General features: G+C 36.8%; 1 protein-coding gene across 4 annotated transcripts in view; it reads right to left on the bottom strand.

Moving 5' to 3' along the window:
* LCLAT1 (lysocardiolipin acyltransferase 1) overlaps positions 1-21,212 on the bottom strand; it is a 194,601-nt gene that overhangs the window by 106,920 nt on the left and 66,469 nt on the right. For 3 of the 4 annotated variants that reach the window (XM_010845281.1, XM_010845280.1, XM_010845282.1), the window contains 2 exons: positions 12,658-12,826; positions 5,071-5,269 (listed from right to left, as the gene is read on the bottom strand). In XM_010845281.1, coding sequence (XP_010843583.1) covers positions 5,071-5,269; positions 12,658-12,822 — 364 coding nt within the window. In that variant the 5' untranslated portion in view covers positions 12,823-12,826. The remainder of the gene's footprint in view (positions 1-5,070; positions 5,270-12,657; positions 12,827-21,212) is intronic. The other variant, XM_010845283.1, reaches the window with a different exon arrangement.

The following is a 21,212-nucleotide window of genomic DNA, read 5'->3' as shown; positions in this document are numbered from 1 at the left end:
AGAGTTGGACACAACTGAAGTGACTTAGCAGCAGCATACTGTTCTCCATAGTGGTTATACCAATTTACATCCCATCAACAGTATAGAAGGGTTCCCTTTTCTCTAGTCTCTTCAGCATTTATTGTTTGTAGAGTTTTTGATGATGGCCATTCTGACAGGTGTCAAGTAATACCCCACTGTAGTTTTGATTTCCATTTCTCTAATAATTAGTGATGTTGAACATCTTTTCATGTGCCTCTTCACCATCTACATGTCTTCTTTGGAGAAATGTCTGTTTAGATCTTCTGCCCTTTTTTTTTTTGATTGGGTTGTTTTTATTTTGACATGGAGCTACATAAACTGTATATTTTTGAGGTTAATCTTGTTGGTGACTTCCTTTGCAAATATTTTCTCCCATTCTATGGGCTGTCTTTTTGTTTTGTTTATGGGTTCTTTTGCTATACAAAAAAAGTTTAATGAGGTTTCATTTAGTTTTTAAACTTTCAATTTATAGGAGATGGACTGAAAAAAATCCTGCTGCAAGTTATGTCAAAGAGTGTTCTTTCTATATTTTCCTATAAAAATTTTATAGTGTCTGGCGTTACATTTAGGTCCTCGATCCATCCTGAGTTTATTTTTGAGTATGGTGTTAAGAGAATGTTCTAATTTCATTCTTTTACATGTAGCTGTTCAGTTTCCTCAGCACTGATTATTGAAGAGACTGTCTTTCCTTCATTGTGTAGTCTTATCTCCTTTGTCATTGACTAATTGACCACAGCTGTGTGGGATTATTTCTAGGCTTTCTATCCTGTTCCACTGATCTGTATTTCTGTTTTTGTAGCTTTGCAGTATATTCCGAGGTAAGGGAGCCTGATTCCTCCATCTGTTTTTCTTCCTCAGATTGTTTTGGCTATTCAAGGTCCTGTGTATTTCCATACAAATCTAAAACTTTTTTGTTCTAGCTCTGTGATAAATGCCATTGGGACTGCATTGAATCTGTAGATTACCTTGGGTAGAACAGTCATTTTGACAATATTGATTCTTCCAGTTCAAGAACATGGTATATCGTTCCATCTGTTTGTGTCATCTTTGATTCCTTTCATCAGCATCTTGCACTTTTCAGAGTAGAAATCCTTTGCCTCATTAAATAGGCTTATTTCTAGGTACTTAGTATTCTCATATGATGATAAATGGAATTGTTTCATTAATTTTTCTTTCTGATCTTTTGTTGTTATATGTAGAAATTCAAGAGATTTCTGTGTATTAACTTTGTAACCTGCAACCTTACCAAATTCACCGATGAGCTCTAGTGACTTTCTGGTAGCATCTTTAGGATTTTTTTCTTTATGTAGTATCATATCATCTGCAAGGAGTGACAGTTTTACTACTTCTTTTCCAGTTCTGATTCCTTTTATTTACTTGTTTGACTGTTGTGGCTAGGACGTTCAAAACTATGTTGAATAGAAGTGGCAAGAGAATGGGAATTCCATGGGGGTCCAGTGGTTAGGATTCAGCATTTTCACTGCCGGGTTCAAGTCCCTGGACAGGGAACCAAGATCCCACAAGCTGTGTTGCATGGCCAAAAGAAAGTGGTGAGAGTGGACATCCTTGTTTCGTTCCTGATCTTAGAGGACATGCTTCCAGCTTTTCACCACTGAGTCATTTTACTCTATTTCCTCTTGGATATTTCATAATTCACTCTTTATTTCTGGTTTTGCCTTTTTTAATTTTCTTTTTTTTTGCTTGAATTCAGTTGAAATATTTCTAATTTTTTTGTTCATTACTATTCATTGTATTTCTCAAAAGTTTTTTTTTTTAAACAAAATTGTCAAATGCTTATTTAATAATTCAGTCCATTTAGAGTGCTGTGTTATGGTGTATGTTTTTTGACTTTTTGGTTTTTCAGTTCTCCCCTCTACTTAAGTTTTTTTTATGGTTATGGAGTTTGGGTGCATAATTTGCATGCGATGAGCAAAGATTTTTATTTCATGTTTCTCTTTTTATTCCTGCCAGATCTTCAATTTCCTTTTCCTTCACTGCCATACTTTCAAGGGAAGTTTACCCCATCTCTATATATCTGATTCTCCCTCAGAAGCAATGCTTCTCTGAGGCATCTTCAGGTCTCACTCTTTCTAATCACTTTCCTATGTTTTGTGCTATGAGCTACTATGTCCTGACCTGTGTTTAGTTGGTATTTTGGCATTTAGCATTAGACGGGAATCTTTCTGGGGATGCTTTTGTCTGTGCTTCTTCTAAGTTGTCAATGCCTTTACTCTTAAGCCTTTCTTCACTCTTAAAACCCAAAGGTTTGCAATGATGGATGGGAGAACGTAGACTTTTTATTTCTCTACTTAATACCATACCTTCTAAATGCCTTCTTTGTCTCCTGATCATGCTGAAGAGATGAGTGATATGTGGTTATATTTTCTGTTTGTTGATTGGATGAATTTTTTTTTTAAGGATAAGGAAAATCAGGCAGCTGCCACTGTCCTCCAGAAACCATTCTGGGAAGGCTTTTTATTATGGATTCAATCTATTAAACACAAAACTGTTTTAATTTTTCTTTTTCATTTCTATTTTTCTCAATGTAACATGTTAATTTCACATACATTTTCAAGCTCATTCACGTAATATTAATATTCTGTTAATATATTTATGTAGAATAAGGAATGATAAACAAGACATTATCATTCTTGATGAATGTGGCAGTTTTTAAAACACTGAAAAACCTTTGATATTTCTACCATCAAGAGGTGATGTGTATGCTTCCTCCCCTAGTCTCTTTAAGGACAGTGACAGCTTCTACCAGTAAGGTACTGTGGATAGGCTGTTATATGAATTTTGGCGCTATGTCGTAAAATGTTGCAGCTTTCTGCTGGTTCTATGGAGATGTTTGCTCGAGGGAAAGTCAGTTGACATTTAATGTATTATTGAACAGAGATGTATTAATATGTCTTTTGTTACCTGAATGTTATTGATTGGAGATGTTTCAATATTTATTTACATAACAAATTGCCAGCCATGGGCATTTAGTTTCTGTGAAAATCTCCTGGGGCAACAATGAGTTAACTAGTCTGACTATACTGACACTATAATACTGTTATGTGACAAAGACAAAACTATAAGCATGAAGACAAGTAAAACACAAACAGGCAATATTTCTTACCAGTCTGTTCTGAGGACAATGCCTGCCCTTTGCTGTCAAAATCCTACACAGTTTCAGTACACTGTTGATAGGGACATGGTTTAGAGAGCAAAGAATTCAAATAAGAAATATTACATAGGAACCAAAGAAGTACAGATGTAATGGATGAGGCTGTCAGGGAATTTAGTGGGTGCTTCATCCACTCACATGTGAACAATAGGTTTGAATACATTTCGTCTGTTCCTTACCCCTTCTTCACATCAAGGAGTGAAGGGCAATTAAGCAATGCTGAAAAATCCATACTTATCCACCACTCAATGAACACATTGCGTTTCTAACTTTGGAAAGTAAACATTTTTAGGAATTTAAAAATGATAGATTAGGTAAGTTCAGAAAACAATGGCATCTGGTATACTGCTTGGAACCAAAGGGTATTCATTACTATTTATTAGATGCATGTGAGGGAATCAGGTCCTTTCAAGTATCTTATCAGCACAGACCAGTTTCTGGTCTAAATTACCACAAGTATGGCATGAAATAAGAAGTTACTGAACTATTAATTCATATCCTTCAAATTTTTGTCCTTCTGGGACCATATATACTTCCTTAAGAATAGTTTATTCTCTTTCAACATAAGATGTTTCCAAAAAAGAGATTAAAATAATCTATTATCCCCTAAGGAAAAAGAAAAACTGGTGATTGTCTTTGGCTGCTGCTGCTGCTACTGCTGCTAAGTCGCTTCAGTCGTGTCCGACTCTGTGCGACCCGATAGACGGCAGCCCATCAGGCTCCTCCGTCCCTGGGATTCTCCAGGCAAGAACACTGGAGTGGGTTGCCATTTCCTTCTCTAATGCATGAAAGTGAAAAGTGAAAGTGAAGTTGCTCAGTCATATCCGACTCTTAGCGACCCCACGGACAGCAGCCCACCAGGCTCCTCCGTCCATGGGATTTTCCAGGCAAGAGTACTGGAGTGGGATGCCATTGCCTTCTCCAACTGAAGACTATAGAGAAATACTAAGCAAGAAAAAAGAATAAACTACTGATACATAAAACAACTTGGACGAATGTCCAGGGAATCATGCTAAGTAAAAAAAAGATAAATCGCCAAAGGCTACCCACTGTATAATTCCATTTAAGTAACACTCTTGCAGTGACAGAATTATAGAAATTGAGAACACATTAGTGATAGCCAGAGGTCAGAGAAGGGGATGTGAAGCTATCAAAGGACCATATAAGGAATCCGTGTGGGGAAGCTGTTCAGCTTCTTGGTTGTATCAATGTCAACATTCTGGTTGTAATACTGTACATTGGGAAAAACTGTATAAAGGGGACATGGGGAAATTTTTGTATTATTTCTTAAAATTGCATGTAATTCTACAATTATCTCAAAATAACAAGTCTTTTAGGAAAAAAAAAAAAAAATCCCTAAACTTGCCTGTATAACAAATCCACATAAACACAGAATATTACTTTCTTCCAAAAGGTGGTACACAGATGGGAAACATATATAAAGAGAAGTTAATTCTAACTTTGTGACTTTAAGTAATTAATCTCTTCACCTGCAATACATAGATCAACAAATACCTTGGCTATATAATGACCCTCTCAAAAGATACCCACATAAGGTATTAATCGTTTGAACCTGTAAACATTACCTAAGCAGAAAAGGAAAAAACAAAACAAAACAAAACACTTTGTAGATATGATTAACTTAAATCTTTTAAGATGGAGGGATTATCCTGGAATATCATGCCTGTAAGTCCCTTCAGTCATGTCTGACTCTTTGCAAACGCATGGACTGTAGCCTGCCAGTTTACAGTCCATAGACTGTAAAAAAATGGAAATGGCTTTAGTACTTAAGTGGAATTTAGTAAGTTATTCTGTAGTTTTTGAGTACATCACATATAAAATAAATGAACAACTTAAAAGAATTTATGTAAACCTACCAAATCCAGGAACACTTTTGAGACTGGCTTTCAGACAAATTTTCTGTAATCTGAGGTAGCTGTATCTCATCAGACAATTCCATAGGAACATCCAGTCCATTCTTGTCCGATGATTCATGATAATGACACTCCTTTCTCCAGGAACAAATGCATCACCTGTTATAACCACTTTCACACCAAGCATCGTCTCCAGCAATGCCTACAGAAAAAACCACATAGATATTTAACAATTTAAAGTTATGATTTCCCATAGGTAAAAGTTTATCATGTCCTATAAATAAATCTGATTTCTAATAAGTCAAAAGCATATTTCCCCCCATTATTCTTGCTTGTATAATAAATTAATCTGGAACAAAGTACTGTTTGTATTTTCAGTTCTATTAATTTAAGCTTCTAGCAGTTCCCTAACTTAAAAATGCTAACTTTCAATGAAATATTCAAGATAGATTATTAAGATGCAAAGTGCAAAAGTCATACAACAAGATCTCCACTGTGTAATTTTTTAAGTCTACAGATATATAAGATTATTACATTTTTAAATAAAAGAACAGTCAAGAAATGTAATGCTGGATATATGACTGAGGGAACAGCCAAAATTTTCATTTTATACCTCTTTGTACTATGGTTTCTTTTAAACAAACACATATATCTGTTTATTTTTTAAATATATAAGCAGTGTATGTTTACTAAAGTACTTCAGCCACAGTGCTTGACACATAGGAGATGCTCAAATATTTGCTGAATTTATTTAATTAACTTTACTGATGGAGAGACATAAATTATATATGAAATATTTAGAATAAATTATAGACTGAGGTTCTTGAAAGAACAGTAACAGATATTAAGAAGCCCTGATTACTGACTGCAATGCCCATTTAAATTTCTGAATAATTTCCAAGTAATAAACTTAGGGAAAGAAAACTGGTCCATGGCAGATAAAAGAAAATAAAAAGTTCTCTTTGGCAATGTTAAAAAAACTTTGATCAAAATGTAGCAAATAAGCCAACTGTGGTATAGTCATACAATGGGATATAATACAACAGTGAAAATAAATGAACTATTGGCATCAGTAGCAACATGGACAACATACGAGCATAATGTTGAGAAACAAAACAAGAACATAATAATTGTCCATATGTAAAACTTCCTAAAACAAACAGTAACTACGATATTCTAGGGGTAAACATGCTTGTGTGCTCAGTTCATGCTCAGTTGTGTCCAACTCTTTGCGACCCCATGGACCGCAGCCCACCGGGCTCCTCTGTCCCTGGGATTTTCCAGGCAAGATACTGGAGTGTGCTGTCATTTCCTTTTCTAGGGGATCTTCCTGACCCAGGGATTGAACCTGTGTCTCCTGCAATGGTAGGCAGATTCTTTACCACTGAACCACCAGGGAAGCCCAGGGGTAAATATAGAGGTGGCAAAATTAAAAAGAAGAGCAACAAAATAACTAAAAGTCAGGATATTCCTTCTGTTGAAAAGGGTTTTGTGACTGAGAAGTTAGGTGGTTTGCTGACAATTTTCTATTTCCTTACCTGGTTGATATTTATACTTTAATAAAATTATTAAAGTGCTTTCATGTTTTATTAATTTTTCATTATATTTCCAAAAAGAGCTTTTTTAAAAACATACAAAAGAACAACAGGACTTCAAATAGGCCCAAGAAAAAAAAAAGGTTAAAAGGAATACAAGCTAAAAAATAAAAGATTAGATACGTTTGTTATTATATCCACAGAGTCAGAGTGTTAAGATGTAAAACATGATCATTTAGGCTAAAGTAGCTAAAAAATGCCTGTGTTTTTTGTTAAATTTTCTAAAGCGTCCATAACCACTCAAATAATTATAACCCCCTCCCCCCAAAGTTTGGAAAGCTAAATTCCAATGTAGAAGAGACTTCAGGATGGAGAAAATCAGGGAGGAGTCCTCTAGACTTGGACCCACAACAAGAAATATCCATTTTCCACTTACAGGCGTAAAGGGCTGTCAACTACCAAAATGAAATCACTGAATTATATGTCTTGGCCCAGGTGATGTGTATGAAGTCACCATCCAAGGTTAATTTGGATTGGCTCCACTCTGCATTCCAAATATGATATATAATTTTCAGAGTGTGCAAATAACTATAATACAGGAACACTTCCTTTAAGAGTCAAAAGAGGAAGCTGACTACTAATTGTGTACTATACTATGTGTGTGTGAATGCTCACTCAGTCATGTCCAACTCTTTGGGAACCCCATGGAGAATCCACGTTTTTCACATTGGCAGGCGGATTCTTTACTGCTGCGCCACCTGGGACAGCCCATGTTGTACTATAGAAAAGGGATGAAAATCTTAAGCCTATAAATCCCAAACATCAACTCTAGCCTTACAGGTGAAATTTCCAATATGTGTTTCCTATGGACCCCAAAACAATCTTTAGCTTTTCATTATAGTAAATGTCAAAAGTAAAAAATCCCAGACTGTTTGTTGAGGAGCATATCATAAAGTATTCTCTTTCCTGCCATCCAGCACTCTATCAGAATGTGCTTGAGAGTTATAATATATAACCTTCTGGACAACCTAGAGCTCTAGTTCACATTAATCATTTTTAATGCCAGAAAAGACATATCTAGTCAACATTATTTACAGCTCCTGCAAAAGCAGACTAACAAATACACTACACAGAGACAAAGTTCTAATGCTTATAAAGAATTCCAGAATTCAAATAATACAGATCAAAAACTGTTTTAAAAAAGCCATTATTCTTATATTTATTCTCTTTCTAGTATAGAAGATAAGTTTCAGCAGTAAGAAACAAATCTTATAAAATTTTATAATGCTTTATGTCTGAATCAAGAGTGGTAATAATTCTTAGGACTTTTATTTAATTGATCAAAGATCTCACCTAGAATTAGAAATATATGAGGAATTTCTGAGAATCTTTTATATACCACTGTTTACTACCTCCAAGTGTTCCACTGTGTACGAAAACAAAAATAAGGGGTTACCCTCATGATCAAAGAGAATCAGTTTTGCCATGATGCCTGCGCTCCTATTTATCATTCCAGTTGATCTTTACTTAGTCTGATGTAAGAAAGATCTGTGACATTCCTCATCTCCAAGTCTGCCTTGGCTCTGTAGACCCAGGTCCTCAAATCCTTAGGTATTGAAGGATGCACAATCTGAAGTCACTCAAAGACCGAGACCCTCTTTTTTAAGAGCAGCAGTCTAGACAGAAATTATATTCAGTCATCTATGTTTGTTGAACACCTGTTGTGTTCTAGAACGGGAGTGGAATCAGCAAGCTGTGGGAAGAGATGTGTCTTAGATGGCGAGTTAGAAAATGACCACTAAATTCCTAGGACATGATTTATGGTGAAAGGACAGAACTCCAAGTAGCTCTCATAATCTTGGTAATTAATTGGCTAACAATCAGACAGTTGGAAAGACTCAGAATTTTGAGAAGCAAAAATTTCTCTGGGCACAAACAAAGTTTGACCTGACAGTATTGATTATGTTGAATAGAACCATCCAAAAATGAAATGAACAAAGACATGTACTTCTCATTATGAAAACGTTTCAAAGGAGAATGAATGGCTACTTTGCAGACTACAGGTACTTTGCAGACTTTGGGAAAGGATTCTTGGACACACAGGTAAGTTAGACTAGGTGACCTCTAATTCTAATTAATTCTCATCTAATTCTAAAATTCTAGACGATTTTACTGTGGAACCTCATTTAACAGAAAATGTACCAATTAAAAATAGTAAGATAAGAAAAATCTTGCCAATGAAATCATTTTAATGCACAAGCGAAACTTACAAAAGATTATACAAAAGAATAATTTTTGATTATTTCTATGAAGCAATAATTAGTCTAAATGCATTTACCCTAATTTATTTTTAGTGAAAAATGACTTTTAACTGTTTAAGAGTATTTCAAATAAAGTACGCCTATAGAGGAGACAAATCTAAAATTCCTTCTGAATAGAAAGTGATCTATTGTACTGTTTGCTTCAAAGTAGAAATTCCATTAGCACTTTGCAAAAGTACGAAATAAAAAATCATAAAGACACCATGACAGTTTTTCTTCATTTCTTTTTAATAGAGATGTTCACTTTCTCAAAATCAGAACATGATTTTCTGTAACCTAGCTACAAGGGATTCAACTTCTATAGATTTCTAACTGAAAGACTCTGCTCGATATACCATTACCATCGAGCAAGTCAGTGAGTGAAACAGTTGGGTAACAGAAGTTTTTACAAATATATACCAATTTGACACTACAATGGTGGTTGAATCTTGCCTCTATGATAAGTTCTCAAGACAGGTAATAAGGCAACAGTCAGGAATAGCTGAAATCACCCTTGAAAATCTCAAACAAAAGTACTTACAAGAGACTAGCACACATCAGTAAGTACAGCTTAGCCAGTTTTTCTAAATGTTGGACCAGATTTCTCCAACCCACCATCAGATGAAATTATTGATTTGCATGCGGTTTTAAACACATGAAGCATATTTAGCACCAGACCACTCAGATTTCAAACATTCATTCTTATCTCTCCCCTCATCCATTCTAGGGCGCAGAATTGAAGTTGTCAAAGGTAAATAGATATGACATAATTCTGCTGTATTGGAGAAGGAAATGGCAACCCACTCCAGTGTTCTTGCCTGGAGAATCCTAGGGACGGGGGAGCCTGGTGGGCTGCCGTCTATGGGGTCGCAGAGTCGGACACGACTGAAGCGACTTAGCAGCAGCAGCAGCAATTCTGCTGTAATTGATTGCTATTGGTTGTAATAGCAGTAGTAGCAGCTATGGCAAAATCTGTCCATTAATTTGTCCAATAAAATCCAGCATTTCTTCCAAAGTAATAGATTTTAATTGTGTACGTGGCCATCCAGAAAACAAAACACTACATTTCCAACACTTCCCAGATTCTGTAAGAGCTTTTAGCTGTTCTTACCTATGCAGTGAGCAAGAGGTATTATATATAACTTGTAATTCACTGGTATAAATGCAAAGCTATTGCTCTGGCCTTCCTTCCCTCCTCACTTCCTGCTGAGTAGGGCAAAGAAGGGGTAGTGAACAGTCTTAACCATACAGAAGAAGATGCTATGCCAGGCTGGGTGGAAGGAATCTGAGTCCTTGCATAACAGCAGGGAGCAGAGCTAACCTGACAACCAGGACTTGAAGGTAAAGGTTTTGCCTTATTCAAGCCACTCCAAATTCTCCTTGATAATGCAGTTTAGCCTACCCCCTAAAGCTGGTAAAGCAGAAAACATTTACTGCTTACTTTGCAAAGTCTACATTCAGTATCTCATCTAGTCATCACAATAACACTCTGTGGTAGGTGGTATTAACTTTCCTTAACTGATGAAGCAAGAGAAATTTAGAGACGCCAAGTAGCCAAGTTCAAATTACTAGAAAGTGGGAAGGCCAATAGTGAAACCAAATGTCTGTCTCTAATATCTGAATAAGCACTCTGCCTACACTGGCTCTCCAAAGAAATTAGATTGATTAGACACTGAGAAGCATAACAGTTATAATGAGTTACCGATGTAGTAACTTATGGAAATCTTTGAACTCTTAAGGTTATGGTAGAGAGATTCAGCCAAAAACACGTGATTTACAATCAAAAGATCATACACTATGGAAAATTTATGACATTAAAGAAAATGAAGTATAGTGGCAACATATGACATTAAAAAAAAATTATTTACCTCTAAATGTTTGCTTTAGACTCAATAAGGAATCACAGGCCTTAAATGACACATTAAATTAGATGGACTCAACTGATATTTCTTGAACATTCCATCCAAAAATAGCAGAATATACATTCTTCTTAAGTACACATGGAATATTCTACAGGACTGACCACATGCTGGGCCACAGTGAGCCTCAGTAAATTTAAGAAAACCAAAATCATATTAAGCATCTTTTCCAACCACAACACTATAAGAATAGAAATCAACTACAAGGAAAAAAAAAATGTAAAAAACACAAACATGTGGAGACCTAACAGTATGCTAACTCAACAACAAATGGATTACGGAAGAAATCAAAGAGCAAATCAAAAATACTGACAAATGAAAAAAGCTGCTGCTGCTAAGTCACTTCAGTCGTGTCTGACTCTGTGCAACCCCAGAGATGGCAGCCCACCAGGCTCCCCCGTCCCTGGGACTCTCCAGGCAAGAACACTGGAGCAGGTTGCCATTTCCTTCTCCAATGCATGAAAGTGAAAAGTGAAAGTGAAGTCGCTCAGTCGTGTCCGACTCTTAGCGGCCCCATGGACTGCAGCCCACCAGGCTCCTCCGTCCATGGGATTTTCCAGGCAAGAGTACTGGAGTGGGATGCCATTGCCTTCTCCGAATGAAAAAAGCATGATGATCTAAAACCTATGGGATGCAGCAAAAGCAGTTTTAAGAGGGAAGTTTACAGCAGTACAATCTCACCTCAGGAAAGAAAAAAATCCCAACAACCTAATGTTACACCTAAAGCAACTAGAGAAAGAAGAACAAAGAAAACCCAAATCAGTAGAAGGAAAGAAATCATAAAGATCAGAGCAAAAATAAATGAAATAGAGATGAAGAAAACAATAGATCAATGAAACTAAAAATTGGTTCTTTGAAAAGATAAACAAAATTGATAAACCTTTAGCCAGTCTCATGAGGAAGAATGGGGGAGAGAATTCAAACTACTAAAATCAAAAATGAAAAAGAAGTTACAGTAGACACCACAGAAATCAAAGCATCATAAGAGACTGCTATATGCAACTATATGCCAATAAAATGGACAACCTGGAAGAAATGGACAAATTCTTAGCAACCATCTCCCAAAACTGAAACAGTAAGAAATAGAAAATAGGGACTGACCAATCACAAGGAATGAAACAATGCCATCTGCAACAACAGAGATGGACCTGGAAATTATCATACTAAGTGAAGTCAGTCAAATATCGTATGATATTGCTTATATGCAGAATCTTAAAAAAAAAAGATACAAATGAACTTATCCAGAAACACACTCACAAACTAGAAAACAAACTTGTCATTACTAAAGGGGGAAGTTGAGGGGATGGATAAACTGGGAGTTTTGGATCGACAGTTACAAACTACTATATTTAAAACAGATAGCCAACAAGGACCCACTGTATAGCAGAGAATGCTGTTCAATATTCTGTAATCACTTAAATGCGAAAAAAATTTGAAAAAGGATACATGTATATATAATAAATAAATAAGACAAACATGAGAAATAAAAACTAAAACGCAATATAAAACTAACAATGTAAAAATTCTTCAGTCTGCATCTTTAGATTTGTGCATTTTACTAAAGCACACCTCACTAAAGGAAAATAAATTCACGAGGAATATGGAAGATATTCTATTAAATAGATATTCTGTTTAAATAGATAAAATATTATATTTTAAACACATTAATTATTTCATTTCCTAGCATTTAAAGATGAAAATACAAAAACTAATGTGCCTCTTATGTAATAGGAATATGTTTCTCATAATATTTGACTAAATCTGACTCACAAAATACAAATCAATAGGATAGGCTACTTTGGTACGATCCCTTTCTCTGCTGTGTGTGTAACTTACCACAGGTAGCGTGAGCCAGGTTGCCACAATCCGGTTGTTGATCCAGCGATACCAAGATGGGCTTATAAACATTAAAGGTAAAAAGGGACCCAGCATGAAAATGCTTCCAAAAAAGCTTCCCCAAAACAGAGTGAGTATAAAGTATATCCCTCTCCATGACACCATGATTCTGAAAGACACACACAAAAAAAATCAATATATTTTATTACTACAACTGCCCAAATTCAATTTCAGAATGATACATTTAATGATTTTTAATTATAGGGCTACAGAATAGGTTCTGATAAAGAATCTGAGTTTGAATGCCCTCTTACATGTCCTACAACTCTAACAAGTTGTCAGTACATTAGAAATGGATGCACTCCAGAAAAACAGACCTATGGATCAATGGATGAAGAGCAGAAATAAACCCACACACCTACGGCCAATTAATCTTTGACAGGAATTCTCTAGTGCTCCAGTGGTTAGAACTCTGTACCTCTACTGCAGGGGACACAGGCTGGATCCCTAGCTGGAGAACTAAGATCCCGCATGGTGTGTGGCGCCTTCGACAAAGGAGGCAAGGATATATATATAATGGAGAAAAGCTAGTCTCTTTAGCAAGTGGTATTGTGAAAACTAGACAACCACATGTTAATTGATGAATTTAGAACATACCCTCAACACCATACAAAAATAAACTCAAAATAACTTACATATTAAGACACGAGACTATAAAACTCCTAAAAGAGAACACAGGCAATACATTCTATGACTTAGCAATGTTTTCTTAGGTCAATCAATCTCCCACGGCAAAAGCAAAATTAAATAGGAACCAATAAAACTCACAAGTTTTTGCACTACAAAGGAAAGCATAAACAAAATGAAAAAAACCTATGAAATGGGAGAAAATATTTGCCAATAATGTGACCGACAAGGCCTTCATTACCAAATTGTACAGACAGCTCATACAACTCAGTAACAAAAACACAACCCAATTTAAAAAATGGGCTGAAGACTTAAATAAACATTTCTCCAAAGAAGACATACAGATGCTCAAAAGGCACATGAAAAGATACTCAACACTGCTAATTATTAGAGAAACACAAATCAAAACTACAATGAGGTACCACCTCACATCAGTCAGAATGGCCATCATCAAAACATCTACAAGTAACAAATGCTGGAGAGGGTATAGAGGAAAGGGAACCTTCCTACAGAGTTGGTGGGAATGTAAACTGGTGCAGGTATTATAGAAAACAACATGAAGCCCCCCTGCACCCTTTTCTATCAGGTCGCACTGCTCAGTATATGGGATCTAAGTGCCCAACCAAAGATCAAACCTGTGTCCCCTGCATTGTGAGCAGAGAGTCTTAACTACGGGACCACCGAGGAAGTCCCTGGCAGTTCCTTAAAAAATAAAAGCACTACCATATGATCCAGCAATCCCACTCCTGGGCATATATCCATAATCCAAAAAGACACTATCAGTGGCTATTTGCAATAGCCAAGACATGGAAGCAACTTAATTGTCCACTGACAGATAAAAGATGCGGTATATACACACAGTGGACTACTACTTGGCTCTAAAAAAATGAAAAGGCCATTTGCAGCAAAATGGATGCAACCAGAGATTATAAAAAAAAAAAGAAAGACAAACACTGGTAAGCTATCACTTGTATATGGGATCTAAAATATGAGACAAATGAACTTATGAAACAGAAACAGACTTAAGTCATAGAAAACAAACATGGTTACCAAAGGGGAAGGAGGGAAACGGTAGGAGTTTGAGATGAGCAGTCCCACAAGGTAAACAACAGAGTCCAGTGGATCCTTGACCAACGGAGCTATCAGGGAAGACCAACTGTATAGCACAGGGAATTACATTCTCTATCCTGTTTATATTCTATATAAGCCATAATGGAAAAGACTATGGAAAAATGTGTATGTGTGTATATATACATGTGTGTATATGTATAACTGAATCACTTTGCTGTACAGCAGAAACTACAACGTTGTGTATCAACTATACTTTGATTAAAAAAGGAAATAGATACGCTTAAAGAGTAAATGTCTGACTGCCACCCCCACCCCACCCCCCCAAAAAAAGCTGTTTTAAAAGTCTTGGGTTTTTTTTTCCTGGCTATTAGTCTTAAAACAAAACTACATATTTTCTTTTCCAAGATGTTATCCAACACAAAATCTTAAAATATTCCACAGTTTTTTTTTTCTTAATCCCTTACTATAAAAAGTAGACTTAATGGACTAAGAACTGCAGAACAGCTTCCTCAGGGTGACTGTACTTAAAAGTGATGGCAATTTTACAGAGTGCACTAAATTTTTTTTAGTCTAGAAATATTAATTCTTTACATTAGAACCTAAAAGTAATATCTTTGGGCAATTGGTCTTTATGAGCTGAAAGGTTAGGTAGAAGTCAGATTCCTCAATCACTTGCCTCAATTATTTGCCAGAGGATTACTTTTGAGGGTCCTCATAACCAGATGAATATAATATTGATGTTTTAAAATGAAGTGTTGCAAGCACAGTCTAAAATGAATAATTAAATGTTTGATTTTACGACCTAAACTCTGTTGAGCAAAAATATGGTTTGCTTCAGGATAATAAAACTGTTGGAAACATTAAAACCATGAAAACAATAATGGCCTTAAAAATCTATACATTGAAAAAAGCATTTCAGCAATCAAGACCTTTGAATATTTGAAAAGAACTGCAACAAGAAAAAAAAAATTTTCAAATGTCATGGTGCTTTAAAAAATGACAGACAAAACAGGTCAAATCCCTTAACGCAGAATCAAGTTTATCTGTATATTTGGTATATTTTAAAAATCCCTACCAATACCTGACAGTGTTATACATAAAATCCTTCAAAGTACAAATAGAACAAATATCTGCTGAGAATTGGCTTTCTGCTCAATTCCAGATCGGAACTTCTAAGAACAAGGCTGAGGGAATGAGGGCAGAGAAAAAGAACACTGGAAAATAGCAGCCAAACACTTGCTCACACAGGGCCCAGGATGCTCTGTAAAGTCCTACACACCCTTGGTTTTGCTTTCACTGAGGCTCAGCTCCTCCTCTTTGCATTAACCATAGGCTGCTTCTCTCTAGTCTAACTTAAAGCATTTAAAACTAATAGTATCCATAAAAATGAGCTTCTAAATTCAGTATTTTCAACCCCTACTTCCTTTCATAGCCCCTGTCCCAAATATATCACTGCAATGTTGCTACTTGATTTGAAAAGTCTCTTGTAACTACTTTTTAATCTGTTTCTGCCATTAGCTAGCTAGCTTCTGTTTAGACACTCACCCCTAAATTCCCTGAAGGGCTGTACTTCCCATTACATCCACACGTCCACATCAAAGGATCTGACATGCTTCTTTTTCACTTACTGAATTATTTTTCATTTGATGTCATAAAAAGGAAAAAAAAATCATTAAAAGAGCTTAGATATCATCTAAGAGAATCTTCTCAATTTATAGTGATGAAGTTGAGAACCAGAAGAGTTAAGAGATGTGTCAATATGAATATTAGTCAGACCAAGTCTAACCTAAATTTACTTTTCCATTCTACTCCTAATCTCTGCTTCTTCCCTAACCTCTCAATCATTTGTTCAATGATTTGATAAACATGCAACGAGATTCCTACAGTGTGTCAGGCACTGTGTCAGTCACTTGGGGATACAACAGTGAACACCACAGATAAACCAAGCTCTCACAAATTGAACAGTCTTTCCAACCCCTCCTTATGATACCTGCATTTAATCAAGCCCTATTTTATCTCTTTTTCCAAGTCTCAAGGCTTTGCTAGAAAACTTGGTTAAGAATTATGCTAGCTACACAGCTATTTAAAGCAACTAAATTTTGGGGTTTTTTTCTTTTTTGGCAAAACCAAGTGCTGGTAAGGATGCAGAGCAATCAAAACTCACATTGCAGGTGGGAATGCAAAATGGCATGAGAAGCTATTTTCCACTTTGGAAAATAGCTTCTTAGTTTCTTAAAATATTAAATGTACGTTTACCATATAGCCCAGCAATCCCACTACTGAATATACAGGACAGACTGAAAACTCATACTGATACACAAACCTGTACACAGTTTTTTATAGCAGCATTCTTCATAACTACAGAAGACCAGACACAACCCTGGATAGAGGAGCCTGGTAGGCTGCAGTCCATGGGGTCGCAAAGAGTCGGACATGACTAGAGCGACTTCACTTTCCCTTTTCACTTTCATGCACTGGAGAAGGAAATGGCAACCCACTCCAGTGTTCTTGCCTGGAGAATCCCAGGGACTGCGGAGCCTGGTGGGCTGCCGTCTGTGGGGTCACACAGAGTTGGACACGACTGAAGCAACTTAGCAGCAGCAGCAGACACAACCCTCATGTCAGCCTGGGAGTATGTGTATGCACACACTTAATACATCCATAGAAAAGAACATTACTCAGCAATGATAAGACTGATACATGCAACATCTGGGGTTAACCTCAAATGCATTATGTTGAATGATGGAAGCCAGGCTCAAAAGGAATGATTTGTTTTTAACTATATGATTTCGTTTATAGGACACTCTGGAAAAGGCAAAACTATAAGCAAGGAAAGATCAATGGTGGTCAAAGGTCAGGAATAGGGAGTGAGTTTGTGAAGGCACAGCACAAGGGAATTTTTAGGGGTTGAGGAAACTGTTCTATTTCCTGATTGCAGTGATGATTACAAGACTACACAAGCTCACAGAACATATTTTAATATTGATCTTTATTGTATGTAGAGTAAGAACTAAGTTAAAATGAATAAGAACTAAGTTAAAAGGAATGTGCTATGTGAGATAAAATCTGATAGAATATTTATTAACCTTTTATGATCTGGAGAATTCTATATGTTTGGATTATTTCAATTGTAATCATATCTGAATTATGCCAAGCTTTTAGAATATGCCAGGCATTGTTTCATGTACTTCAAATGTGTGAACCTATTTAATATAGTGATCCCATGGTACAGATATTTTCATTACCCCACACTTTATATGTGTATACTGAGGCACAGAGTGGTTAAATAACATGCTCAGGATTATACAACTAGTAAGTGGCGGAGACGGGATTTGAATCTGGGTAATTTGGAGTCAGAGTCCATGCTCAGCCTAATAAACACTTTGCTCTTTTCAAGCAGATACTGCTTTTGTAATTAAACACACACACTTTATTCTGTATATAAAATCAAGATGTCACAAATCTAAACCAAATTTAGATTTAAACTCAATGGACATGAGTTTGAGTAAACTCCGGGAGTTGGTGATGGACAGGGAGGCCTAGTGTGCTGCAGTCCATGGGGTCGCAAAGAGTCTGACACAACCAAGCAACTTTCACTTTCACTTACAAAGACTTTGCTATAAAACTTGATAATGCCCAATGTGTCCTGAAATAGGCAGTTTATAAAACATTCTCATCCAATTCAAATACTTCAAAACAAGATATTAATTATATCAGTGGTTATTTACAGGTGAAGAAATATGGGACTTTGTTCTCTTAATGAAAAGTCCCTAACACTATTTATACTGAGAGAGGATCTATTACCAGGGGCATGCCTGCAAAATGTAGTGGAGAATTCAGAACAGGGACCAGTAGGATTGAAAGGCCAAAAAGTAAATACTGGGTATTTAAAGTAAAATGAAGAGTCAGGCATATTGTTTAAGCCTTTGTCTTCTCTGGAGAAGATAAAACAAGTTTCTGGGCTGGCGGATACACAGCTGAGGGCAGTCACTGCTCTAAGAAGAGTGGGATTAGGTAACCATATACCTACTAAATTGTGAACATTGAGACCCCACAGAGTCTTCCTTCACTGAGCTCTCAGATGACTGCAACAACATTTTAGTTCTAGTCCAGGACACTCCAATAAAACTTTGTGCAGTGATGGAAATGTTCAGTAGCTGTGCTGTCCAACATGGCAGCCATTAGCTATATGTGGCTACTGAGCACTTGAAATGTGGTTAGCTCAAAAGGGAAACAAAGGTCCGTCTAGTCAAGGCTATGGTTTTTCCAGTGGTCATGTATGGATGTGAGAGTTGGACTATATAAGAAAGCTGAGCACTGAAGAATTGATGCTTTTGAACTGTGGTGTTGGAGAAGACTCTTGAGAGTCCCTTGGACTGCAAGGAGATCCAACCAGTCCATCCTAAAGGAGATTGGTCCTGGGTGTTCATTGGTAGAGGACTGATGTTGAAGCTGAAACTCCAATACTTTGGCCACCTGATGTGAAGAGCTGACTCATTGGAAAAGACCCTGATGCTGGGAAAGACTGAGGGCACGAAGAGAAGGGGACATCAGATGATGAGATGGATGGATGGCATCACCGACTCAATGGACATGGGTTTGGGTGGACTCTGGGAGTTGGTGATGGACAGGGAGGCCTGGCGTGCTGCGATTCATGGGGTCACAAAGAGTCGGACATGACTGAGTGATTGAACAGAAATGAACAATAGGGAAACTGAATGATTAATTCAATGGTATTTACATTTAAACAGGCACATGTGGCTACTGTGTTGAGTATGAGTAGCACAGCTCTATGCAGAGTTACACGAACAAACTTCTCTGAGGAATCTTACCAGACCATGAGGCGAGATGAAACTATAGAAACACTGGTGGTTCCCTAATAAAAAGTTGACCTATTAACTCTACTGTGAAGCCCAAAGTTCATATAACCCACACTGATGTGCAGGCTTCTAGTTGGCTTTGTAAGTCCCTTGGTTTTTATTCTGAGTAGGTTATAAGACATCTGGGAAAAGACTTTAACATGACATTAGATATGAAAACAAGAAGAAAGTATACTTGAAAGAAACAAACTATTTAGGAAGGAAAAAAAAACAATCTTTAACATTTTCAAAAAGACAAGAAATATTGTGTCCAGTAGACAACAATAATATGTTCTTGTGGGGAAAGAAATTTAAGTAAAATGAAAAATAGAAACTTTTAGAAAATAGAGCAATTGGAAGTTTAAAACATGGCAAATGTTTAGTAAAAACATCAGCAAAAATGAAAACTCAACAGAAGAGTTAGAAAATAAACCTGAAGAAATCCTCCCAAAAGTCAAGCAGAAGATAGAGAAATGGCAAGTAGAAAGAATATTAGAGGACCAAGACAAGGGCCATAGGCAAATTATATAAACTCCAAAAAGAAAGCAGTGAGAAATTGGAGGAAATCAGCAACAAAGTAACAAAAACCTCCCCAGAACCAGAGAACATGACATTCCACATTACCAGAGCCTACTGAAAGCTAGGATTACAGAAGAGAACAAATGCTCGCTTTGGCACATGGCTGTAGCTTTCAGATTAGAGGAGACAATGGACATTCTACAAAATCTCTGGAGGGGATGAAAATAGGTCAAAAAGGATCAAAAATCAGATTGGCTTTGGACTCAGCAGCAATAGCAAAAGCAAGATGAAAACAGAGCAACCCCTACAAAATTCTCAAGAAAATTATTCCATTCGGTCACTCTATCAATCAAGTATAAGGACAGTAAAAACACTACCACAAGGTCTCAAAGTTACCTCTCATAAAATCTTTTTTTCAAGAAGCCATTGGAAAAATGAGCTCTGCTAAAACAAAAGAGTAAACAAGACTGACGGAGACTTGAAACACAGGAAATGAGATCCAACTTAGGTGAAAACCTCTAAGATAATCATGAAGGGAGATCCCAGGGTAATAGTCATGCATAAGACAGAGAAGATATCCAATCTAAACAAACCAGGGGTGGTGGGGCTGACTCAAGAAAAAGACTTTGAACGCTGTATCACCAAAATCCTTGCTGTGAAACAGAACAGAATGCCCAGGTAAACCCAGCACAGGTTCTAATCTGTACTTGGCTTCTTGAACAGGTGCTGGTAAAATTTCTGTTCTCTCTTCCACACCCAGCTGCCAGATCAGTGGATGATACTCATTTTATCTATCATAAATACTCTGCTCTGACCTACTCCTGAGAGATGCAGGGAGGGCATGGTGAATTTAGAAGCACAAATAGAGCAATCCCACTACTGGGCATACACGCTGAGGAAACCAGAATCGAAAGAGTCACGTGTACCCCAATGTTCATCGCAGCACTGTTTATAATAGCCAGGACATGGAAGCAACCTAGATGTCCATCGGCAGATGAATGGACAAGAAAGCTGTGGTACATATACACAATGGAGTATTACTCAGCCATTAAAAAGAATACATTTGAATCAGTTCTAATGAGGTGGATGAAACTGGAGCCTATTATACAGAGTCAAGTAAACCAGAAAGAAAAACACCAATATAGTATACTAACGCACATATATGGAATTTAGAAAGATGGTAACAATAACCCTGTATATGAGACAGCAAAAGAGACACTGATGTATAGAACAGTCTTTTGGACTCTGTGGGAGAAGAAGAGGGCGGGATGATTTCGGAGAATGGCACTGAAATACGTATAATATCATATATGAAACAAATCGCCAGTCCAGGTTCGATGCACGATACTGGATGCTTGGGGCTGGTGCACTGGGACGACCCAGAGGGATGGTATGGGGAGGGAGAAGGGAGGAAGGTTC

This window comes from Bison bison, unplaced genomic scaffold (assembly GCF_000754665.1).
Source record: "Bison bison bison isolate TAMUID 2011002044 unplaced genomic scaffold, Bison_UMD1.0 scf7180017864215, whole genome shotgun sequence".
NCBI lineage: Eukaryota > Metazoa > Chordata > Mammalia > Artiodactyla > Bovidae > Bison > Bison bison.
The sequence above is the reverse complement of the archived record's forward strand: the minus strand, read 5'-3'. Positions and strand labels throughout refer to the sequence as shown.